Source organism: Panthera onca, chromosome C2 (genome assembly GCF_046562875.1).
Source record: "Panthera onca isolate mPanOnc1 chromosome C2, mPanOnc1 haplotype 2, whole genome shotgun sequence".
Taxonomy (NCBI): Eukaryota; Metazoa; Chordata; class Mammalia; order Carnivora; family Felidae; genus Panthera; species Panthera onca.
Genome location: NC_138347.1, coordinates 111,570,485 through 111,596,545, shown reverse-complemented (window position 1 = coordinate 111,596,545; position 26,061 = coordinate 111,570,485). Strand labels below are relative to the sequence as shown.

The window sequence follows — 26,061 nt, the reverse complement described above, 5'->3', positions numbered from 1 at the left end:
TAATAGCTTTGAATATAAAATGTCACATAAATATATACATAGGGTATATACATATCCTCTTCTATATGTATGTGTATGTGTATATACAGCTAGCACTTGAATAATACAGTGTTTAAGGGTGCCAGTCCCCTGCACTGTTGAAAATCCTTACATAACTTTTCACTCCCCCACCCCAAACTTAACTAGAGCCTTCTGTTGACTAGAAGGCTTTCAAATAACAGTTGATTGACATGTATTCTGTATATGTATTATGTACTGTATTCTTAAATAAAGTAAGCTAGAGAAAGGAAATTAAGAAAATCATGAGAAAATCTACACTACTGTATCAAAAAAAATGCACATAGGTGGATTCAAACAGTTTAAACGTATATTCAGGGCTCTATAGTCTTTTACTGCATCAGTTCTTCACAGGATTTAAAGGATAAAAAAGCTGAAAAGGCAAAGAGGACATTAAAAGGAAGAGTAAATGTCATGAGGGAAGCTTGAGAGGCCAGAATTAACACAGAATGCACAGGGAATAGAACAATATTGCTTTGACAGGAGGGTAGGTTTTAGAAGGGAAGACTTGGGCTGTAGTAGAGGTTTTAAAAATCTCAACCTAATAGGGATAAATGTGAGTCCTCTGAACATAGAAAACACAATGAAAGTCCAATTTGGGGAAAAAGAATGAAAAATATTTTTGCTGCCTAAGTTTCATATTATCTACTTATTGTGTTTCAAAAGAAGTAGCTTATACTAGAATTGTCCAGAATCCTTGTTACTATGTATTAATGTAGTAAATCATAAAAATACTTAGGGAATGCTTTTATGATACATGCTATATAAAGAGTACACAACTGAATATAGATTCTCAAATACCTAAACATTTTGGGTCAAAGAGCAAGGTTTTAAAACAGCCTTCCTTAAATTTACACAATGTTGGTTTTTCCAAGTAGCTTAAAGTTCAAGTCCATTTTTTAATTCTCATTATCCCAAGAGATGGGTAGACATAGAAATTAATAATCCCAATTTACAGACAAAGAAACAGTGCACAGGGAGGCTAAGTGCCCATTGTCACACAGTAGGAGAGTTGAAGCTAGAATCCAAGATTGGTTGTACTTCTTACACCTTCGATGATATTTTGTGTACCAAGGGTTTTGAATTCTAAATAATATTCATTTTTATCATTCCTGCAAAGTCACTCAAATTTAAATCAAACATACTTTGTTAGTTGTCTGCATTTAAACATTTCTCAAGACATAAGAGTTATACTGGAAGTTCAAACTGCTGAGTTTGGAGAAGCAAAATTTAAGGGCTATTGGAATAATGGAGAATTATTTGGTGATTATTGGCACACTCTGTGCATTGAGGATAAAAAAGGGAAACTTCGTTTTCACAGGGTTTACATTAACTGAAGCCTCAATGTCTTTAATTGCTGTGAAGTAGACATATACATAATACTGACATTCCATTATGGAGAAAGAACAAACACCACCTTGAGATCATGGAGTTGCTTATGCTAGCTGAAAGAGAAGGTAGTCGTGCAATTTTAGGTTCCTTTGTGCCCCATGAAGAACAAACCAAAGAGAACCAATTCGTGAGTCTCTTGTTAGCCTTCTTAATGGGGAATATCATAATGGGGAAGCCATTGGAATGGCTTAGTACCATAATGGGGAAGCCATTGGAATAACTCTCATATCTTCAATTTCTTGAGCTTCATAGATCCCATTTACTCATATTCCAGAGTCTAGCAAATAAAATACTGTGTTTTGATGCTCATTTTCTATATGTAATATTTTCTCTTTGTATATTCACTGTTGATAGATGACCTTTACAAGTACTACTTACATATGCATTTATTACTCTTCCCCAACTAACAATTTGCATGGCTTTGAAAATCAATTTCTTACATTTTCTTTTTCCTTAAACTTTCTTTCTCTTCTTCTCTATGATGTGGCTTACCCATCTTTTCTATAATGTGGTTTTTCCCACTTGGCACGTCTTCCTGTCTCCTTCACTCATTTATAGGTTTCTGCATTTCTGCTGTCCCAGAAGGACTTTATCCCCATAATTAGGACTTTTGGATCTTTTCTTTTCCTTTTAATAATACCCGATGATTTTTTATTTAAACCTCCATCTTGCCTGCTTCTCCCAGATCCATGCCTGTGACTTCTCCAGTTAGTAATCTCAGCCATCTGCTTCCCAAATCTTTTCCTATAATGCATTCCCTTATTAGGAGGGACTTGATCCTTACATGCTTCTTTTGGAGAACTGCCATGTTTTCCTATATTGGTTTTAATTATGGGTTTTGGGGGTTTTTACAAAACGTTCTGCATAATAGGCCTGCTTTGCTCTAGTTTTATTTCCTGTATCTTTTAGATGAATTTTTCTTCTACCCTCATCATCAAACTCAGCAATTTCTGTTTTGGGGGTATTGATGTACTTGGTGATTTTCTGTATTTAACTTGCCTTGTATTCCATTTTAAATTTAGGGTCTTTGCCTTTGTTTCAATGTCTTTATCTCCCTTTTCTACTCTTTTGTCTCTTTTTCATTTCTATAAAGACCTGATCATTTGTTAGAGAACTACCTTTGTATTATTCCCAAAGATCAAATTAGCAAAAATGTAAAATGCTATGGACTTTCACAGTAAGTGGTCACTAACTATCTGCTCTTATTTTTATATTTATGTTGGTGACAACTTTGAATAACCACTACACCCAGAGCCACTTGGCTTAGCTTGCTCTATTTTCAAAAACAACTAATTATAAATTCTCATTATGTTCACTTAGCAATTTCCCATTTATCTTGGATCTTTCTTCTATTTTCCGTATAATTTGCATTGCTCTGTTTGGTTTAACAGTTCTTATTACAACTTCTTGTATAAGTTATTAATGTATTTTAAAATTCTTCTTGTGTTTTTTATCATTTCATCTTTGTCCTTTAAATAAATTAGAATAAATATGCATTTCACTTCTGAACCTTAAATTTTATTTTTTTTAACATTTCATTTAGGAGTGCATTAAAATACTATATACCCATGCCATCTTCCAGGTTGGCCTTTTTCTGTCTGAAAGCTTCTGCAGGGAATCCTGGGAAATAGTTTTTGCAGTAAGTTAAAAGATAAGAGCTTTATCTTTTTCTGTTATTGGAAAGAAAATTGTTTACCTGATTCAAAGTCTTTATTATAAACTTAGTTGACGCACCTTGATACCTCTTAAGGAAATTGTGCTCCTTTTGTCCCCTTAACGTGCCTCTCTGTATTTTACATGCTATCGGGTCAGTCTTTCCTGTTTAGTAATGCCAATGCCCCTGGTTTTCTCTCCTTTGCCCTTTCAGTGATAGTGATGGTATCGTGATACCATCAAGAAAATGGTAAGATATGTGTATATGTATGTGTACTGGCAGGAAGGCAGGATACAACCCTATAGGGTCGCAATTTAAAATGTACATATAGGTCTATATTCACACAAAGGAAGGGAGAAAATCTTTGAATAAGTCGATGTTAACACTGGCTGCCATATAGTATGATATTTTGCATCTTTCCTGTGTGTGTGTGTTTGTGTGTGTGACTTACCTGCATTATCTACAGAAAGTAGATATGGGAAGAAATCCCATAACAATCCTGTTCTTGGGAAATTAGTTGAAACATTTTTATTAGAAGTACTTCTTTATTTATTTATTTTTTTTAAATTTTTTTTTCAACGTTTTTTATTTATTTTTGGGACAGAGAGAGACAGAGCATGAACGGGGGAGGGGCAGTGAGAGAGGGAGACACAGAATCGGAAACAGGCTCCAGGCTCCGAGCCATCAGCCCAGGGCCCGACGCGGGGCTCGAACTCACGGACCGCGAGATCGTGACCTGGCTGAAGTCGGACGCTCAACCGACTGCGCCACCCAGGCGCCCCAGAAGTACTTCTTTAAATTGAGTTTCCTTATGTCATCATACTTGTAATTCTAATAGTCTCCCATAAGCCAACAGTACCAGACAAAGTCAGCTCAGCCAGTCTACAGAAAGAATTTAGCTGAAGCCATTGAACCAGGAAAAGTTTCCTCTTTAAAAATGCCATCACATCACATAATTCTGGGATGTCAAAGTCTGACAATAATTAAATTCTCTCATTCTTTAGTACTGTCACCATGGTATTAAGTTGCATCTTTCCCAACTACATTTTAGATTATCTCTAATGGTAATCAATAATCCTTCTCCAACTTCCTTCCTTTGCAGTCCTACTTGCTTTTTTTCCAAGCTTTTTTTTTTTTCAATATTTATTTTGAAAGAGAGAGAGTGAGCAGGGAAAGGGCAGAGAGACCACCATCAGCACAGAGCCTGACATGGGGCTCGATTTCGCAAACTGAGATCATAACCTGAGCTGAAATCAAGAGCCAGACACTTAACTGACTGAGCCACCCAGTCACCCCTCTTTTTCCCAAGTTTTTATTTAAATTCCAGCTAGTTAACACAGGGCAATATTACTTTCAGGTGTAGAATTTAGTGATTCATCACTTATATACAACACCTGGAGCTCTTCACAAGTGTCCCCCTTAAACCCCATCACTTATTTCACCCATCCCCCACCCCCTGGTAACCATCCCAGGGGTATACCATCCCCTCTGGTAACCATCAGTTTGTTCTCTATAGTTAAGAGTCTGTTTCTTGATTTGCCTCTTTGTTCCCCCCATGTTCATTTGTTTCTTAAATTCCACATAAGACTGAAATAATACAGTGTGTGTTTTTCTCACTGATTTTGCTTAACATAATACTCTCTAGCTCCACCCACACCATTGTAAATGACAAGGTTTCATTCTTTTTTATGGCTGAATAATATTCTTGTGTGTGTCACACACACAGCCCACATCTTTATCCATTCCTCAGTCGATGGATATTTGGCTCTTACCACACTTCGGCTAGTGTTGATAATTTTGCTATAAACACCCTTCAAATCAGTATTTTTGTACCCTTTGGGTAAGCTCCTAGTAGTGCAATTACTGGATCATAGGGTAGTTCTGGCTTTGGAACTGCCATACTGTTTTCTAGAGTGGCTGCACCAGTTTTCATTCCCACCAACAGGGTAAGAGGGCTCCCCTTACTCTGCATCTTGGCCAACATTTGTTGTTTCCTGTGTTAATTTTAGCCATTCTGATAGGTGTTAGGTGGTATCTCATTGTAGTTGTGATTTCTATTTCCCTAATGATGAGTGATGTTGATCATCTCTTCATGTGTCGTTTAGCCATCTAGATGTTGTCTTTGGAAAAATGTCTATTCATGTCTGCTGCCCATTTTTTAATTGGATTGACCTGTCTGATAAAGGGTTAGTATCCAAAATATATAAAGAACCGCTTCTTTCTATAATATATATATGCACATACCTACATAGATGCTTTTTCATTTCAGACTGCTCCATAACCCATTCTGAGACTGAGTTATTTTCATCACATATTGTAACTTTAGGTTCTAATTTATCCAAACTTGTAGGCAGTTTATCAATCCTTAAAAGTTTCTTTGATGAGCTTTTCTTTTATCATTAACTCCTTTCTTCTCCTCCTCCTCCTCCTTCTTCAGTCTCTCATTGCCCAAAGATTTTCACCTCCTTTCCTGATAATTCCTTATATCACCATATGCCATATTCCTCATATTCTAATTTTCTCATATAACCTCTTAACAGCATTAATATATTTAATATTTTATATTTCCATCTTTGGGATGTTATATTCATTTTCTTCAGTCTTTACCTCCATCAGAAAAAATACACAAGTTCACTTCCCTCCACACACGTTACTTCTAAGAATCTCTAACCAAAATGGTATTTTGTGAGGTAAGGAGTTTGTCTCCTCTCCTCATATACTAGCTGATTTACAGACCTATCTCTTAGTCATCACATCTACTCTGTTTCACTTTGTCTTTTCTCTTCTGTGGCCAGAGTGTCAACTGTGTTACTTCCCCCATCCCATGCCCTTTCCTTCTCTTAGAGCTCCACATTTTGTTCCTGCATTTATTCTGAGATGTTCCCAGCTTAGTTCTTTCATTTCCCCTTTCATTGATTGTAACATAGTATATAACAGTGTAACATATAGCATGCTCTTGGGTGAATGCTGTAAGGATGATTTCCATGAAAGCATGATTATATACATACAATTCTTTTTTCTTTTTGTTAATAACTAAGATCATCAACCTTATCATCCTTCCCTAAACCTCTTTTCCTTAGTGTCCAAACACTAATTTCATTTTGACTTTCTAAGTCTATCTTTACCACCACCCTGAGTGTCCCCATGCTGGTAATCATCTTTGGCTGTCTCTCAATGAAAAGTACTTGGTCAGTAGTTAAGCTCCACTTCCCCTTGCCACAGTGGTCTTTCACACATACATTTTCCCAATCCAAACCCTTACCAGTCTGCCACGTTGACGGGAGATGCTAATCTTTCATGGTATCTTGCTAAAGTAAATTATAACATACCCCACAGCCAAAATTTCATGCCTATGGAGAATGAACAGAGCTTTTAGCCATGACTGGTTAATGCAATCACCACAAAGTTTTTCCAGCCTTGCTTCCCGCTTTCTCTCCAGGCACTCATTCTCTAAACCAAATTCAATTTCTCTGCTGCTCTGAAGCACACGTCAAATTTCTTATTTCTGGGGACTCAAATTACTGCAAATAAGTCCCTTGCGTTCTTCCCAACTCAATTAATAATTAGGGTCCCAGTAGTAATTACCATGCCTTGGGACTGGTTTCCATGATAGAAGCAGAACCTCATAATTTATCTTTGACTGAAAGAAGACTTCCATTTTCCTAGCAGGAATACAAAGATTTTCTTCCTTTCTTTTATATTTTTCACATGTTTAGTGAAGGCAAAAATAAATGGCGCAGCCATGTTTTTCTGCCTTCTGCCTCCTCCTTTCTGCTCAGTTCCTCCATTTTCTCTGTAGATCTTCAATTGGGTGCTTTCATGGGTAGTTAACTATCTCCTTCTCTGCCAAAGCAGTAGGCACCCAGGACGTGCTCTCACCAATCTTGGTGCATGGTTTTCTCCATGAGGCTCTGCATGGTCCCAGGCACAACCCTCCAGCTTGAGACTTTGGAGTTTGCCTGTCACAATTGCCTTTTCTGAAACCCTTGTTCTCCTCTTTTTCCTTTCCTACCCACCAATCACATGCATGGTGAAATTGCATTGTATACCAGAGATAATTTTATGAGTCAATCACATCCACTCTGCACACATATCCCCTCCTAAGAGAAGTGGTTTATCCTTCTCTTTTCTTGGAGTCTGTCACTTAGCCCTGGAGGGAGGCTCTGGTCACTGAGCCTGTCCCTTCTCCTCCAGGTCAAAGTGAACTGGACCATGTCAGTCCAGATTGTTTCCCCAGGAATTTATGATTGGAAATAACCCTAGGCTGTGAATGTAGATGTTGCGTTATGTCCACATAGGGAAGAAAAAAAAAAAACTTACCAACAGAGAAAGGGAAGTAAAGGAGGAAGAGTAAGAAAAACAAGTTGAATAGAAAAAGGCAAAGAACAGAGACCTCATGGCTTTGGATAAGTAGAAAATGGGCAAAATCCCTGATTTTTAATTCCTATGCCCACTTCCATATAAAGCTCATACTCCTATACCCTTCCCATGGAATCATAGCTGCTTTTAGTGGATTTGGTTTCTTAAGCTCAAATGCCCCCTTACTAAGATCTATCCCTTAAGGTAAAAATAATGATGGTATCGTAAGTAATGATATCCATCGTAAGAGCATTTATTGTGCATTCACTATGTACTAGGCACAATCCTCAACACTTTATATACATGATCACATTCTCATAGATATCGGTGGTATAGGAGTTACTTGATAGGAACATTGACACAAGACAGGTTTGGCCATGTGTCTGGTTGCACAGCTGTTAAGTGGCCTTAACTGACCTTTGAATCTAAAACCACATGCTATGAGCTAATACATAAACCATTCTAAACAGGACCTGGTACATGTATGCCAGAGTTCAAGATTGCTAACCCCTTTAGGTGTTTTAGTCACTGGATGGGAGCAGCCACAGAGGGAAATTGGCATGGCAAAGAAACGTCAGGCAGGTTCATATAAAGTCTGCTCTGCAAACTACAGTGGTTGGATGAAGAGCTTAGACTTCAAAGGAACTTGTTAGAAAAGCAATCCTCGGCTCCACCCCACACCTAAAATTGTATTTTATAAGATCCCCCAAGTGGCCTGTATGCACATTCAAGTTTGAGCAAATGTGCTAAGAGACTCACAGTAAATGTTGCCAATGAGCTAAGATGGTATTTTATTTATCTGGTTACTAGAACGATGATGCAGTCTCCAAGATAAATGTTAAGTGCAGCATCAGGTGTCTAGAACTAAAACTGAAAAATGAAAATCAAAACTAAGATTTCAAGGTTCTGCTAAACCCTGTCATTGAAAATACAAGACTTGATCAAGAAGTAACTATTACCCCACCGGAAGCTTTAGCTAGTCTTTTTTGGTTGTCAGCTACAATAACTGTTTCTGTATTGGCTTTTATTTTATTCCATTTTATTGTTACAGAGGATGGGTCTATTTCACCTTACTATGTTGACTCATTGGCTGCTTTCTGTGGCCACCCAGATAACTTTGCAGAAAAGTATCCAAAGTTTGGCTTGTTGTAAGATCATTCTCTGGGCTTAGCTCAGCCTGCCAGCCTTTCTACAGGAATCTAAACTAAGAGATTATTAAAGAGGATACAATGCTCATCTACTTAACATTGGTTCACACTTTTGGCCATGACTGGTGAAAACTTACAGACTTTGCAGAATTCCATATTCCAAAATCTGAAATATAAGTGACAACGACTGTTATTAACTTTAATCTTGAAAAATGTGTAACACCCCAGACATAACAGATCAATATCCCAGAAGTGAGCCAATGGAAGATGTGACTTAACATGAGAAAAATGGGTATTTCTTGACTTGTACACATGATTTTCATTCACTTGTTTAGAATTTAGCTTATATACTCAAAGTATGGACATACCAGAAGTCAAAAATTTATGATGGATATAGTAATAATTAACTTCCAAATATCGTCCCATTCTTATCTTTTGCACTACCATAGAAACCCTCCATTGGTCCATCATGTTGTAAGATTTCAGATATGGGTAAGTGGCTCTAAAGATATTGGCATACCTGCAGGCTTTATGGACATGCCCTTATGAAACCAGAGAGGCCAGAGACAAAAAGAGCAAAGGGAATAATTGTCAAGAAGGGTAATTAGAGAAAGGCTGAGGCTACAAGCCAAGACAGGAGTCTTTTATTCTGGATTAAGTGAAAATTGTTTTAAAAAATATTAAACAGAACTTGGGCCTAGGGCTTCACATGGATGGGGATAAGGGACACAAACATTAAAGAAGTGAATATCAGAAGAGTTCCCTTGAATACTCCTAACTTCTGGGAGCAAAATATTTTCCGAAGGACCCAAGACTCAGGGGGGCTGTTATTTTGTAGGTTCCTGCAAGTGGTAGGACCGAGGTGGAAAAACCTGGCTCAGTGTCATCTACCAAATGGCAGACATTCAATAGGGACATTACTCTGACCACAGATCAGGTAGGCTATGGCCTCTCTCCACCTTCCAGACCGCTTTATCCACGCCCGTGTAAACCTAAATAATTGAAAAGCAATGCTCTCCGAGATTTTCAAAGGTCTCCACCCAGTTCAGTGCATGTACTTTGCTTTCAATTCTCCCCACCCCCACCCACACATCTAGAATTTCCCCTCCTGCACCTCTGTCTTCCTCTGTCTTTGGTTAGGTCTCTCTGGTCTCTTGTTCTCTCCTCTTCTCATGCCAACCATGGAACAAACTGGATGCCTTCTGTTCTGTGTCCTACACTCTTGCTGTGATTTTTTTAAATGAAATATATTTCAGGAACCCTACTCAGAAGCACATAATTGACAAAAGAAGCTGGGCCCTCCCCAACACAGTACAAGCCTTTCATTCTCTCTCAGTTTGTTCTTTTTCCACTTCTACTCCACCATTGCCCCCTCCTGCTTCACTGGAAGATCTCAACAGTGAATGCCTTAGACTTTGTCCTTCTATTTCTTTCTGCTCTCTTCTTGGGGAACAAAAAGGTCTTTCCTAAGGTATATCTCAGAGGCATGTGGATGGCTCGGTCAGTTAAGCTTCTGACTCTTAATTTGCCCTCAGGTCATGATCTCAGGGTTTGTGAGTTTGAGCCCCATATAGGGCTCTGCACTGACCATTCAGAGCCTGCTTGGGATTCTCACTTCCCCCTCCTCCTGCTCTCATGCATGCTCTCAAAAATATTTTAAAAAGTGATCACATCTTAGTTACTATACTTAGAAGAATCTCTTAGAGGATTATCTTATCTCCTAAATCAGGGTCTCATTGGCTCTTATTTGTAAAATCTTTTGTAGTACTGTTTAATAAAATCTCATATTTCTCAGCTTCAACTTGAAAGTTGGGAGATCTTATCTTTTGTGCTTAGAGGTTTCTGATGCTTATAGCCTTCAATTACAATCTTTTCAATGATCTTTCCATCCTCAATGATTGTGTGATGATCTATGACTTTAAGAAAGAGAAGAGATTCCTCAATGATAGTTATGACACTCTTTGTAAACACAAAAAGGGCAGCCTTTTAGTTTGAGTCCAAGGCTCAACAGATCTGGCTTCTCCATAAATGTCTGTCCTTCTTGTTTTGTACATAAACTGTTGGCTGTTTTTTAAAAGCCTAAGTAAAGATGTAGAACACTTGAGAAGCTTCTGAAACACTCTTGGACTATTAGTTTTCTATCTTATAAGGCTTCTGGGAATAACTCTTTGTTCCTTCACTGCCCTGTACTTGTGGGTATTTCATCACAGAACAGTGGTCAAATGTATGGGCTTTGGTGAAGGATAGCTTAGTTTAAATCACAGTTTCTACTGTGTGACTATGGATGAGTTACTTAACCTTTCTGCCTTTGTTTCACCATTTGAAAAATAGGTACACAATTGTCTATCACAGAAAAATGTTAAGAATTGAAGTTCAAGATAATTCTTTTCAGGTATGTATGCATAGTACTGACTACATAAGAAATAGATATTATTGCTATTATGTTATTATATGGCTATGTACTTTGCATTTCCAACTACACTGTAAATCCCCTGAAGTCAGGTATTTGCACTAATCAAATACAACATAAATTTATACCAAATGTTTGAGGCAAGCCACTTAAAGGTATGAAAAGAATATGCTCCATATATTTAAGGCATTCATAATTGGTGGTAAAGAATCAATAAATATTAACATGTTCTTGGGTTTTAGAGGCATTATTTTCCTTCATTAAATCAAGTTTCATGCGTTAACATATAATTCGAATACATATAAATTATTCCTACTAGTTCTGAATTAAAATATAACAAATATAAACATGTAGTTAGATATGCTGAATGCAAATGCAGTATTGACAACATTTACATTTTGTATGTAATTTTTAAAAAGTCTGTGGTGCACTTAGGACAACTCTCCTCCAAAATCCTAGTCCAGTATTTAATGGTATTTGGACTAACTGTACATTTCAAAACACATTATGAGCTTAACGCATTTGACACAAACTTTAAGTGAGGTTACATACTGCTTATGTTGAAATTAAAAATGCAAAGGAGTTCGGATCTATTGAGTACCAATGGAATTCTTAATGGTTTTTCTTTGCTTCTCTCTTAATAGAATATCATCCCAGTTAATGCCATCCTAATCAAACTAGGAAGAAAATGTTTGATGTTAAGCCTCAGAATTATAGAATCGTATAATTTGGAGACGGGAGTAAAAAACTAAAAGACAAATTGACCCCCCTGATTTTATAGATGAGAAAACTGAGGCCTGAAACATTCCTTTCAATTAAGACTGTTTTCAAAACAACATTCATGCCCCTCGAGTTATTTACTCTAGTTTTATCATTTATTTTCATGCTGTTCAACTCAAAAAACCTGATGGTCCTTTGGAGGAACACATACTCAGAAAGGCCCCTCTGAGTCTTGAGGGGGGGGGGGCGGGGGAGGGAGCGAATTTCCCTTTGTGGTATCAGAGCCAGGGGCTAGTGGTTTTCCTTTGGGTATTTTTTAAGACAACACTATCATGTAACATCTGGGACCAGAAAGAGATCTTTATGGTATATATTTTATAGATCTTTTCTTCTTAGATTTTCTTTTTCCTCTAATTAGTAAATGGCTAAGAAGTGCTAGATTCCTGTGTGAGCCCCTTTAAACATATGCTTGAAACATTAGTAATTCATTTTCCAGTTACACTTAAATACAATTTGGAAGTGCGCTGTTTAAAACTTTGATACACTCAAGCCATGAAAACGAGTTTTTCAAGAGGTGTGATACTTAAGGAAGTCCCAACCTACATTGCCAAGGTATTTACAAGGGCTCATTGTGACTAATCACTTTAACCTAAAGGAATAGGATTGGTCATAAAACCCCCAAATCATACCTTAATTACTTGGGAGTTGTAATGGACCTTTACCTCTATCTCTATAAAGCTGTACTTAACATATTTATTTCTAAAATAAAGCACTGCCTCTGATCTTTAAAAGTACTGGACGGGGAGAGGATTTGGGGAGCTGCTGTTGCCCGTCGGTGGTAGGAATCAAGGTAAATAGTGCGAAACAATATGAAATACTGATACTCTGCTTATAGGGCCCTTTTAGAAATTGTTACCAATAACCTCAGTTGATTCCAACTGGGTTAATTTAAAAATATTGAAATAGACGCTAAGAAGCAGACTAGAAGGACAGAAAGACTCTCCCTGCCCCCCTCCCAACCCTCCCTCCTTCTAAAGCTCTCACTCTCTCGGAGTAGCAGGTTCCAGCAAGTGCCTGGAATCTAGTCTCTTTGAGGAGAGGAGCACTACCACAGCAGGGCGTTCCCAGCTGCTAGGAACCTGCAGACACCTGGCGTGGTTCTTCGGGGCTCTAGAGACTTCTGTCTTGGGCTGTACGCAAAGGCTGCGAGCAGTCAGAAGGGTTTCCTGTGTGTCAGCAACTTCACTTTGCCGGATAGCTGGCGGAAGAGCGAGGGAGCACTCCCGGGCCAATCGCTCCCCAGCAGCCAGTCGGACCGTGCGCCCCCTCGCCGCCTCTGGTAGCTGCCGAGGGGGAGAGGCTGAGCGCGGTCGCTCGGTCACGGTGAAGATCTCCACAGAAGCCTCTTCTGACTCCAGGCGGACGCCCGGGAAAGCGCTGGCTAACCACGGGTCTGGCTCCGCCAGGCACGCCCCTAGCCTCCCGGGAGCGGTCTCACCCGGGTGCCCAAACTCCGCCCACCCTCGCAGGGAGCCCGCCTGCCCCCTGCACTCACCCGAGCGGGGCCTTGAGGAGGGGCCGCGAGCTGCACGGAGGCTGAACACAACACAGAAGCGCACGGGTGTGCGGTGACGCGCGCGCTCCGATGGCCCCCAGAGGCTGAGCGCTGGGGGCCGTGCAGGAAACGGCGCAGGGCCCTGAAATGAGCTGCTTGATCGCAAGGTAGGGAGAAAAGAAGATGCCCAACCCAACTTGATCTTTGGGGACAGCAAGCTGGGGAGTGCCTTTGTCCCCTACTGAGTGCGGCACTGCGAGTTTGGCTCGACCTCGGGCACACGCGCTCTGAGCTCTCCGGTGCGGACTCGCGGCCCCTCGGGAAAGCTCAGTCGGAAAGTTGTCGGTGCCCCGTGCGCCCTATTGCATAACCTCAGCACGGTGGCCAGGCGGGGAAGTTGGTGGCCCGGCTGCCAGCCCAGCTTGGTCTCGGCGGCAGGGTGGATTTCATGGCCCGCAGGGCCGGAGCCGGCGTGGGCGAGCCCGCGTGTGCCCCCTCCGGTGGGGATCCCGCGCACCCGCTGCCTTCAGCTCACGCGCTGTTCCGATGCTCTGTGCGCCCTTGGCCGCCCTCTCACCGCTGCTTGCCCCTAGGAGCCGCCGCGTGAGTCTGGGAAGAGAGAATGACCGAGGGGCCGTGGCCGGCTGTCCCCAACGGGACGGACGCTACCTTCCTGGCTGGCCCGGGCTGGCCCTGGGGGAACAGCACGGCAGCCTCCACGGCTGCGGTGGCGGCAGCCTCCTTCGCCTGTTCCCTGACCAAGACGGGCTTCCAGTTCTACTACCTGCCGGCTGTCTACATCTTGGTGTTCATAATCGGCTTCCTGGGCAACAGCGTGGCCATCTGGATGTTCGTCTTCCACATGAAGCCGTGGAGCGGCATCTCCGTGTACATGTTCAACTTGGCCCTGGCCGACTTCTTGTACGTTCTGACGCTGCCCGCGCTCATCTTCTACTACTTCAACAAGACAGACTGGATCTTTGGGGACGCCATGTGTAAGCTGCAGAGGTTCATCTTCCATGTGAACCTCTACGGCAGCATCTTGTTCCTAACCTGCATCAGCGCGCACCGGTACAGCGGCGTGGTGTACCCCCTCAAGTCTCTGGGCAGGCTCAAGAAGAAGAACGCGGTCTACATCAGCGTGCTGGTGTGGCTCATCGTGGTGGTGGGGATCTCGCCCATCCTCTTCTACTCGGGTACCCAGGTCCGGAAAAACAAAACCATCACCTGCTACGACACCACCTCAGACGAGTACCTGCGAAGTTATTTTATCTACAGCATGTGCACGACCGTGGCCATGTTCTGTGTCCCCTTGGTGCTAATTCTGGGCTGTTACGGATTGATTGTGAGAGCTCTGATCTACAACGACCTGGACAACTCGCCCCTGAGGAGGAAATCCATTTACTTGGTGATTATTGTACTGACTGTTTTCGCTGTCTCTTACATCCCTTTCCATGTGATGAAAACAATGAATTTGCGGGCCCGGCTGGATTTTCAGACACCAGAAATGTGTGCTTTCAATGACAGGGTTTATGCCACTTACCAGGTGACACGAGGTCTAGCAAGTCTCAACAGTTGTGTGGACCCCATTCTCTATTTCTTGGCAGGAGATACTTTCAGAAGGAGACTGTCCCGGGCCACCAGGAAGGCTTCCAGAAGAAGTGAGGCCAACTTGCAATCCAAGAGTGAAGACATGACCCTCAATATTTTATCTGAGTTCAAACAGAATGGAGATACAAGCTTGTGAAGATACAAGAATCACCGAAAACCCACTTTTGTAACATGGTAGGATGCTTAATACAGCCAAATGCTTTCTTCCCCTTTAAGTGTCTAGTAAGTTGAGAGAAAAATCAGTCCAAGAGACTAGGAAGTTAAAAAACCAAGAAAAACAAGAGAAACACCCACCCCCACACTTAGCATGTTGGGGGTTCACTTTCAAGGCCTCCGTTTCTAACTAAAAGTATGTAAAATAAAATTATACTATCCTAGTTAAACATTTACTTTCTCATCTGCCCTTAGAATTTACAAGCCGTTCTGCTTAAATGCACTGAGTACTAGCCCTATTTTGATATTAATAATTTCTCTAAGAGAACTGATCACTTGAAACTGAGTTGTCAGTGATCCATGGTGGGAACGAAAGGAAACTCGACATTCTCAAAGTTAACACAGTAGAGCAAAAATGAATTGAGTTTAGCATTGAATATCAGATGAAGAGATCTCAGCTGGGTGTCCCTTTGGTCCTCTAAACATAGGTGGTGGCTGGCTGGGTTTCTTTGGAGAATTGAATAGCAAAGTCACTTCTTTTAAAAACCTAAAAAGTGATTATTTCCCATTTACTTGTAGAAAACTGCTCACTGTTAGGTGTTAAATGTTTGGTGTTAGAAGCCTGCATAAATTACCTTACAGGTAAATTGCTTTGGGAACAATCAAAGTTCATGTACGTTCCGTGTAAACACTGACCTCTTAGACTTCCTGTGATAAAGAACATTTATTTGTACTACTGTTGTGCAATGCCTTAGGAGTTTGGGTTCCAGTACAAATGCTCACTCATAGCTGTAAAAACAATGTAAAAAAAATCACAGATAAATTACAGACCAAGGTTGAGGAATGTTGAACAAGACGATGATGATATTATCAGTTGGAGATGGTTGACAGTTATTCACAATGCAAGGTTGTAAACATAGTCTCAAATGAGGGAGTGAGGAAAAGACAACTTTTTTTTCTTTTTTTTAGAGGAGACTATTTTAAAATAAGGACGTTAAATGGTGTAAAGCTCTTTTTTTGCCTCTTAAAAATAATGGGAAAATGTGATTTGCAAAAAAAGGCAGTAGACTTTGTACAATTTATGTTGATAGAATGAAAAGCTGTAATTATTTAATGGATCTTACATCTTCATATTTAAAGGGAAAAAAAAACTGCAACTATAGGGGAAAGGGAAAAATACAGAGAATTCTATCTATGGGCTACCTAAGGTACCATACCACTGAAAAGTTCTGAAAACTACACATCAGGCTAATAGTTTAAGAGAAGATTACTGGTCGTTTATTTTATTTCCTCTGCCAGGCACAAATGAAAGCTTCAGTAATTTTAATAAGTTTTCAATGAATATTGAATTTAAATGAATAGTGAATATTGCATTTCTAGCCACTGAATCAGGTCAAATTTTGTATGATGGAGAATAGTTAAGGTGAGGGAACACAATTTCTAACTCGTAACAAATCTAGCATCAACAGAAGTTCTGTCAAAATTAGCCTCAATGAAATCCAATCTGATAGCTTGCAACTGTTGGTGAAATAACTTGTTTGAAAGCATTTGGTAAGTAAAGCAATTTGGAGGCTGTCTTCAGGCAAGAAGCTGTGAGATGTAGGGACGGGACAATGGGGGCTTGATTTCAGTTGTTGTAGTGCCCGAGTGGCCTGTGCATTTGTGAGACATTCAGAGACTTGCTTCAGTTTATCCAGTCTCGGGCCACTAACATCAATGAAGAAAAGCAGTGTTAAGCCTTACTAAAAAGTGCTTTTTTTTTTTCCTTAATATATGTTTAGGTTAATGCACAGAATTACAAAAGCCGTATCAAAAAGAAACCAGGTAGATGTCCTACCTCCACTGCCCCAATTTTGAGGAAGGAAGTTAGTCAAGGTTCTCTTGGTTAGGATTCTCCAAAGCATTCACTAAAAGAAAAGGTATAAAATAGATCATTATTGTATTATCCCTGCTAAGCATCATGATCAGTGCCACAAGATTAATATCACTACACTGACCAAGATGGAAATTTCAAACCCCTTATCAGTCTTGAACTCACAAGCTAAAGGTATGCATTTGTATAGTATTTCCTCACCATTCACTTTAGTTTTCTTTCTTTCAGGTCTTGGGATGCCAGCATGGTTGAATACATGTTTCACACATTGTTTCAGCTCCCAGAGAGGAGTGTGGATCCAGTGAGGTGGCCAGTGCCTGGAAAAGCCCTTTTACTTCTTGGCATGTTTTTTCTAGTGTTTCTTCTTCATACATCACACAGTGGACAATGATAGCTTGTGAATACATGCCAAATAGTAACAAGAACGATCTTGCCCAACCCCTTCTAGGCCCAAAGAGGTCTCTGGGAAGAATCTGTCCTAATGGTAAAAACATACAGAGGGTCAAGACTATTGGCTAGAGATCTGATAACGTGATGAGGTAAGCAGGTATTTTAATGGTAAAGGCAGAAATCTATTGGCGTTTGGATGAAAGCACTGCCAAAATTATCAAACTAAATTTCACACTACAGAACTATTTTAATGCCAAGTTGAAGGTAGTTTATGGCTTACCAGTTGGCATCTTTGACTCTTTAAACATCACCGTACACTTGGATTAAAATGATAAAAAGACAGACCAAGAAGAGATACAGCAAAGGGTAGGTTTCAGAATTAAAAACATGACCTCACCACTCAGCCAACTGTGGAACTCTTGACCCATTCAATACCATTCTCCATGGATTAAAAAAGTTGGATGATATCCATCTGTTGGAACCTCAGGGGATGTGGTAAAGCCTGAAAACTACAGCCAGCCAGAGGTGCATGAAATCTGCTACTGTATTTTCCAGGACCCTTTGATTCCAGTCCTTGGCTAAAAATTCTCACAAAGTTCACCAATCATGATGTGGACCTATGACCCATAAGTTTTCTCAATCGACTCCAAACAGTACAGTAAACTGCCTTTGGATACAAGAGATGTCCGTGCTCAGAGCAGCTGGAATTGGACTAGTGAAAATAAAGATATGTAAGTAGTTAGGAATCTACTAAAGCTTTAACTTAGCTGGGCACAGTGTAACTAACATAGTATTTATGGATGGAGCTCACAGTCCTTCAGTTGTACAGATTGAAAAACTTTTTTGCAAGATCAAATATGCTGATGTAAGATTATATTTATTATGATGTATAATAGGTCACACTCGTGTATTTTACATTATGTGTTGCATAGATAAAATGAATTACTGTATAGTATGCTTTTCAAATATCAGTATCTTGAAATGTTCAAGTCTTAAGATTTTGATCTAAAATATGAATGTTTTATGATCAAAGTGGTTAATTTTCTCTAGAAATGCTTTTGCATGTTTACCTTTTTATTTAGGGTTCTATATATATACATAATTGGGTGTCAAACTCTCATAAGCTCAATAGCAAATACAAAATATCTTTGCCAGACTAAGACTTACTGTCTATATTTTATATGACATAGTCAAGTTTCTATTGTCTTTAAAGAACATTTAGAATTGTGCCCCCAAATATGGTTGAAGCTTCCATTTCTAATGCAAAACCTTGTGCTAAATTCAAAGTAGATCTTACATTTTAGAAGTCTGGAGGAATGGGCATTACAGATTATCAGAATTTAAGGAAAACCTAGGGAAATCGGGAGAGAAAAAGGCAGCTGGTGCAATCAGTTACTGTCCTCAGTTCTGCTTACATTTTTGTGTTGTAATCGTGTACTCTTAATTACTTTGAGATGGAGTTTCTAAGTAACACACTACCACCAAGTTCAAGACTGCTATTTAATGTTTTAGGTGTTCAGTTGGTAACTTGAATTTCAAGTTTTATAGTGATAACTGTGTATGATTTGGCTGCTGAATTGTTACAATTTTTTATGTTGTACATTGTATCATACACATCATTACAAATTAATATGAAGGGGAATATATGTTACATATCAAAATTTGTGACTTTGAATTCTAGTATGTTTTTGTGTTTTTGCAAAAATGTTTATTTTTATATTATCTGTGATTTTAACATAGTTGGACTAGATTTCTTTGTGATTAGTAGTTTCATTGAATGAGCAGTATGGAAACAGTGTTACTTGACATTTTGAGCCTTCTCAGGTTTATCTAAATCAATGGTAGCTTAACAAATTCCAGACTAACTGTATGTAATTGTGTTTTTAATAAAAGGAATGTATATTTCCTATAATTTTGCATGCATGAGTGTACAATATTGTGTTTGTATATGTGTTCTAAGGCATGCAGTAACTTTGTATCTGCTATTTATAATAGGAAAGCTTTGATATGATCACCATCAACAGAATTGAACCTACTATAGACAATTAAAACTGAAAGTCTCAATAAAACTATGAAATGTGATTGGATGGCTTTCATGTTATTATTATAGTGTTAAAACTCCTAAGTTTCACCAAACTTTGACATACACTATGCTGACTGACACAGTATGTATTTCTTAAGCTGTGGCCTAGGGAAATGTTAAAGAATTCTGGTATAGGCTAATTTATAAGATTATTTATGTTGAGGAAAAATACAGAATAAATACCTATCTTCATACTAGTTTTAAATGTTAGCTATAATCTTTTCTCCTTTAATTTTTAATCCATGGAAGTGATAATACTAATAATTCTTTGTGGTTTCTGCTTATCCATTAGCCTATATTGCCTGCATCTTTCAATTTTATTAAAATATATGTCGAGTCTTGTATAGTGATGAAGTGTAGAGTGGAAGGGAAGTATGCTTAAACCGTTACCTTTTTTTTTCCTTGGCAGAGAAGGTAAGTGCACAATGGTCCTGTGTTGAGTTTTCTGGTCGTCTGCTAAGACAGGTGCCCCGTCACAGAATCCTGTGGGTAGTAAAGTGTAAATTACTTGCAGCTTTAAGGTACAGTTTTAACTCCTTAATTAGCTATACTAGAATCTTCCCTTACTAAAATCAGCTAGGTAGAGTTTTGTGGGTATGTATGTTTATTTAGTGCATACACAGAAATAATACAGAAAGTCATATTTTTCTGATTTAAGAATTTACCACGAAGCTGTGAGAATGTTTTGATTTTCAAAGTCACGTTGGGATTAGAGTCAGACAGAGAACCTTCATTCCCTGTAAGTAAATACTCCTCCTTTTATTTATTTATTTTAAGTTTATTTATTTTTGAGATAGAGAGAGACAGAGCATGAACGGGGGAGGGGCAGAGAGAGAGGGAGACACAGAATCGGAAGCAGGCTCCAGGCTCTGAGCCATCAGCCCAGAGCCCGACGCAGGGCTCAAACTCAAGGACCGCAAGATCGTGACCTGAGCCGAAGTCGGATGCTTAACCGACTGAGCCACCCAGGCGCCCCAATACTCCTGCTTTTAAATTCTTTTATTTTAATAAGCCAAAAGTTTATGCTCTTTTCAGAATGCTGAGAATTTTGCCCCCAGATATGGTCAGAGTTCCCAGTTCCAAATGTAAAAAAAAAATTCAAAGTAGATCTGTTATGGTTTAGAAGTCTGATGGGATGAGGCATGAAAGATACAACAGATGTCACTACACATCCATACCGATGTTACTCCCATGCTTACTTGCTTTAACCCTATAAGGTTATGCTGCTTTGGGGTGGACCCTGGGGACTGACATCTTCAACTAGCATAGTTGCTGGGACAGATCCGTGGATGCAGTCAGGCCCTGGGGCTGAGCAGCTGACAGTATTGCAGCCCCTTAAAAATAGACCTGGATAAAGGCGTAGGACCACAGGAGGCATGTGGGGCCAGTCAGTACTGCACACAGAGGAAACATGCACTGCTTTTCCGGATTACCTGATGAGGAAAAATCACCAGTATCAAGGTGGGAAATCCTCAATCCACTGAAACAGAGGCCGTGGAGATGATCTGATTTAATCCTATCACCTTGGTTTGATGGTGAGAGTACAGGTTTCCATTCAAAAGTGGAGCAACAAGGAACTCAGGATTCTCACTCCTGCTTGCACATTCCTTCCACATTGCAGGACTCTTCAAACTATAGATTTTGACCCGTTAGTGGGTGATGATGAGCTCTCTTTAACAAAACAAAACAGGCCAGACTCCATTACTCAGTAAGGCTTTGTGATTTTCATTTCAGAAACACATGCTATATTGATACAAGTAACATGTTATTTGTATGTACTTGTGTCTCGGGTCACAGTGGGCATTTGATTTCTTAGAGGTCATTTGATTTCTCTGAGGACCTAGTCAAAAAACATAAACTACACTACTCAGTATAGGTATGGGGTTACAAGAATAGGGTATGAGAGATTTTTTTTTTTTTCAAAATGACTTTTAAATAAAGAGGGACTTGGTTGTTAATTTTGTTATATGTGTCCGCTTTTTACAATACTTCTTAAGATCACATTTGGAACTCCCAAAGAAACAGCATTCAGCTTACATTTTACATCTAAGCTTACGTCAGCAGGGAGAGCTATTTGTAGCATAGATACTATAATTGAAACAGATGTATGTAAACTTTGAAGCTTAGCTCTTCATACCAGTCTCATTGGTATGAAAAGTTAACAGTAAAACAGTAAATGTCCACTATGTTCAAGAGTAGCAGCTTTGCACTCAAAATGTCTTAGGTTTGAACCAAATTCTACCACTTATTACTTGTGTACCTTGGACAGTTGCTTACCTCTTCCGACTTTGTGTTCAATTATAAATTGGGCATAAAATGGCAGCTCAAAGATGTTGGGAGAATTACATGAAATAAAAAAATGCAAGGCACTTCACAATATACCCTCAGTAAATGTCAGGTATATCATTCTTGAGGCTGCTAAGGACTTTGCCACCCCATATGCTGTTTTGTTGCTGTTGTTTGTTTCTATTACTATTTTTATTTCTGTTATGTTCTTTCATGCCGTGGAGACTTTGTGGGTCTCCTAGAATTTCTTGTTGTGGACTTGAGAGCATATATTTCCTTTTGGACTCTCCATTGAATATCTGAGGTCAGGTAATAAGCAAGTGTTCAACTTTTTTGATGTTTTGCATTGTGATATACACTGTGTGGGACAAAGATGCAAATCAAAATGTGTGCAGCTAAAAATATATCAACAAGAAGAGTATGCTGACCTTTTTAGCTGGGCTTCACCTCTCAGATTCAGTCTATTTTCAGTTGCCACAGTCCAAAGTCTGATCTTCAGTTTTGCAGATACAGAAACTTGATCTCAACAGTTCACCTAGAGTTCACCAACTCTGGAGCACTGACTCACACCAAGAAAACTGACAAGAGAATCATTTACCAACCAGAACACCAGTTTATGAATATACCATGGTTACATCCCAGTCACAATAAGACATATGCCTGTTGTTCAATTTAATTATAGATCAAAAAGTTGCCTACAGAGCTTAAAATAAAAACACAGAGGTGATATTCTTGAATGGCATTTTCAGTGAGACAGATAATCTGAAAGAATTGCCTATCCCTGAAGACACTGGTTATAATAATCAGTATCCATCCTGTATATGAAAAAATTCTGCCTCGCTGAAATAGCTTAGCATGTAGATTTCACATTTGCTTATTTTCTTTTAAAATCAGTCACCATCATTATTACTACTTTCCTTGCAAAATGTAGTTTAGTAATATCTCCCTGTTGTGGTGTGGTGGTATTTAAGCCTGCAGTGCTTGCTAAGTTGGAGATATCTAAAAGATATGCAGTCAGAAACATACACTATGTCATTACAAATGCCATTCCGAAGTTCAGGACAAAGTTGTAGCAAAAGATAGAGGTTTGGAAATTGTCCATTCACAAATGATAACTACGGGGAGGGGGTAAACCATAGGCCTACCGACATTGGGATGACAGAGGAGAATACTGAACAGAAAGAACTGGAATCCTAGAAGATTCACAACAGCCTCCTGAGGAAATCGGTCTCAGAAGAGAGTTTCAGTGAGGAGGTAAGTCTGTGTCACTTGTTACAGAGAGGACTATCAAGAGTCTGTTAGAGTCATAAAAATAGTAATTATTTCTGATCACTAAAGTGTTTTGGTGAAGAGATTGAGGAAAACAAATTAGTACTTTGAGGAGAAAACAGAGACAGAAAAAGCTATAAAGAGACATTGCTTGATAATGCCAAAGGGAAAATGTCCATGCGGGAAATTGAAGTAGATGGATGACATCAAAAGGACAAAGGGGAGGAGCACCTGGGTGGCTTAGTCAGTTAAGCATCTGACTGTTGGTTTTGGCTCAGGTCATGATCTCATGGTTGTGAGTTTGAGCCCAGGATCGGGCTCTGCATTGACAGAGTAGAACCTACTTGGGATTCTCTCTCTCCCTCTTTCTCTGCCCCTCCCCAGCTTGTGCCCTCTCTCTCAGTAAATAAAACTTAAAAAAAAAAAAGAAAAAGACAAAGGGGAAGGCGTAGTCTAGGGAAGGAGTGGATGTGGGTACTGAAGTTGAACACTATCATAGTAGAGGACAGAAGTTAACTGTGAGGCTAGGGCATTGGCTGGGTCACTAGGTGATAGGAATATTATAGGGCAAAAAGATTACAGGGTCAGATATGAAGGTTGGTAGATGGCAGCAATGAGTAAGAGGGCAACTAGCGGGAGCTAGAATACCTATCCCTTCTCTAGTATGTAAAGGTGGCAAGATAAAAGTGGCCTCTATGGGGAAAATGAGTAAGGGAGATATTTTACTGAGGAGTTGATAGCAGCTTTTAGGAAGAGATGCCTGTGAGTAAAGGAATTCCTTCCTTTAGAAGGAATTGTGTCTCTAGAACACAGTCCCAAAAAAGGGAAGAGATATATATGGTCAATAAAGGGTAGAAATGGGAGGAGAGGGGAGTGAACTGGAGGAGAGTAGTTTTGTGACAAGGAAACTTGTACCAAAGGGGTCATATTAGACCATGAGGACAAAAAAGGAAGGTTATGGAAAGACCTAATATTTCATTAGGGTGTAAATAACCAATATTCCATTAGCAACTTTGGCAATAAGCTTCCCCATAGTCAAGACAGATTGTTCTCAAATTGATGGAATTGGGGAAAAGGGAATGGATTAGCCTTAGGCATTGAGAGCTGTGCAGTGTTTTAAAACATGACTGCAAATTCACTGCCGTTTCTCTAACAACTGTGATGTAGGGTCCCTCTCCTTGGTTCTGAGAGGGTTTGTGGTTATTTTGACCAATAGAATATGACTTCTAAGCCTGAGTCATAGAAAGCTACATAGCTTCTGCCTTGTTCGGAACATTCTCTCTTGCAGCTCAGAATTACTATGTAAGAAGCTAACTACCTTGTGGCCACAGGGTGGTGAAAAGAGAGGTGTAGGGGTATAGGTGAGGGGTGTGGGGAGACAGAGCATTCACAAGCCAAAGAGCCTCTAGCCATTCAAATCCTACCAGCCCACATACCAGACAAGTACGTGAAGAAGACTTTGATCCAAATACCCTGCCATTCTGGTCACTCCTAGCTGCTTGAGTCTTCTCAGCTGAGGCCTCAGACATCATAGGACAAAGACAAGTCACCTTGTCTGAGACTTGTGTGAAAAACCTATAAGGAAAATAAAACCATGGTTATTTATGTCTTCTGGGATAGTTTGTTACACAGCAATAGACATGGCCTAAGACAGACTATAATGCCAATGTTGTGTCATTTCCCACAGTCAGTGTTTTTGTTTATCCTCAGGTATGTGTGGCCAGGGTAGGGATGGGGCTGATTTAGGAATATATGGTGTATTCCCAAGCAGGAATGACATTCAATTAATGCACAGGAACAGACTAATGGATGTTTGGTGAGATGTCCATTCAGATTGGTTAAAGTTTGTGCCTAATCATGAGAAAATATTTTTACTATATCCCTTGCCTCCAAAACAGTGACATGAATATAGAAGGTACTTAGATTGGCACAAAAATGTCTGTGAACAGAGAACAGTTAAGAGGTAAGTTTTATCAATCTGTGAGTGTAAAAGGATTTCACAGAGAAGAGAATTTTGGCTGAACTAGAATGGACTGAGAAAATATATTCATGAAGGCATATGTTACACAGTTGGGTTTAAAGGCAGGATGGAATTTAATATTCAGGAGGAAGAAGGGAAGGTATCAGCCTCGTTTTTGTTTGTTTGTTTTATCTGGAGGTTGGGGTATGAAGAAAACAATGAGCAAAGGCAATGGGTTGCAAAGAGGGTGGCCTTAGGTAGAAGAAAGAGAGAAAATAGACTCACTATGGGCTCAGAGGGTGAAACAAGTTAAGGCTAACTAGGCTAAATAATACCGCAGAGTGAAAGAACAAGCAAAGAGGTTTGAATTTACTGTATTAGGCAATAGAAATCCATGCAAAGTTTTAATTCGGAAAATGGCCTTGCAGAGAATCTGGCAAGGGAGGCAGCAACCTCCTAAGACACTGTTTCTCCCAGGAGGACATTCAAAGACCGGTGGTGGTGGCAGTGAAAGGAGACAGAAGCGTGAAATACTTTGTAGGAAGAAATAACAGCTGTGGTGTGTGAGTGCAATGGAGAAAAGGAAAAGCCAATGATGACCGAGGTTCCATCTGGAGAATCAGGAATAATGGTGTTAATTATGATGGAAATGGAGTGTTGGAAAGGAAAGCAGAGGTGTACAAAATGTGAATATAGTGTGTAAACCTTGAGGTCTCCTCTGCAAGAAGCATTCCACTTATTTTTCTATGCTTCACCTTAATGTTTTGAGCCTCTCTTGGATAATCTGGCATAGTTTTAATTTCACATTGTTCAGTTCTCCTGCCCTTTTTCTTGAACTTGTGACTTACATCCATAAAGGCATCGAATTGTTGAAAGGAGGGCATCTGGTACACACTGTCATCTCTTAACATTGCAACTCATGAGGTGACCTATGTATGTGCAGTATTCTGTTTAGTCACCCTTGTTGCTATTCACAAAGCCCTTCGTTTCTGGTTCTGTGAGCAGGTATCACACTCTTCTTGGGATAACAGTGTCTTACCATTGGGATCTGGGAAGGCATGGAGTATCCCATGAACCCCCCCAGTCCACTTCCTTAGATACACTACAAAGCTATTTCTGTTCAGGGGTTTTATGACTTCAG

The 26,061-nt window shown here is 39.7% G+C and overlaps 1 protein-coding gene and 2 long non-coding RNA genes across 4 annotated transcripts; 1 reads left to right on the top strand and 2 right to left on the bottom strand.

Moving 5' to 3' along the window:
- Positions 1–12,819: 12,819 nt before the first annotated feature.
- P2RY1 (purinergic receptor P2Y1) lies at positions 12,820–19,404 on the top strand. 2 transcript variants are annotated; one of them, XM_060639019.3, is made up of 3 exons: positions 12,820–13,462; positions 13,889–15,080; positions 17,161–19,404. In XM_060639019.3, exon 2 carries the CDS (start codon positions 13,918–13,920, stop codon positions 15,040–15,042), a length of 1,125 nt encoding a protein of 374 aa, XP_060495002.1. In that variant the 5' UTR covers positions 12,820–13,462; positions 13,889–13,917; the 3' UTR covers positions 15,043–15,080; positions 17,161–19,404. The 2 variants fall into 2 exon arrangements, with proteins under 2 accessions (XP_060495002.1, XP_060495001.1); XM_060639018.3 differs by having other exon boundaries at positions 12,821–15,080.
- Positions 15,093–17,220, bottom strand: LOC132683270 (uncharacterized). The gene is made up of 3 exons (XR_009612138.3): positions 17,134–17,220; positions 16,897–16,966; positions 15,093–15,848 (listed from the first exon to the last, which is right to left on the bottom strand). It is a non-coding gene; the product is annotated as an uncharacterized LOC132683270 (long non-coding RNA).
- Positions 19,405–19,798: 394 nt separating the features above from the next.
- LOC144617373 (uncharacterized) lies at positions 19,799–23,335 on the bottom strand. Its single transcript, XR_013557774.2, has 3 exons — positions 22,120–23,335; positions 20,839–21,076; positions 19,799–19,888 (listed from the first exon to the last, which is right to left on the bottom strand). It is a non-coding gene; the product is annotated as an uncharacterized LOC144617373 (long non-coding RNA).
- Positions 23,336–26,061: the final 2,726 nt, after the last annotated feature.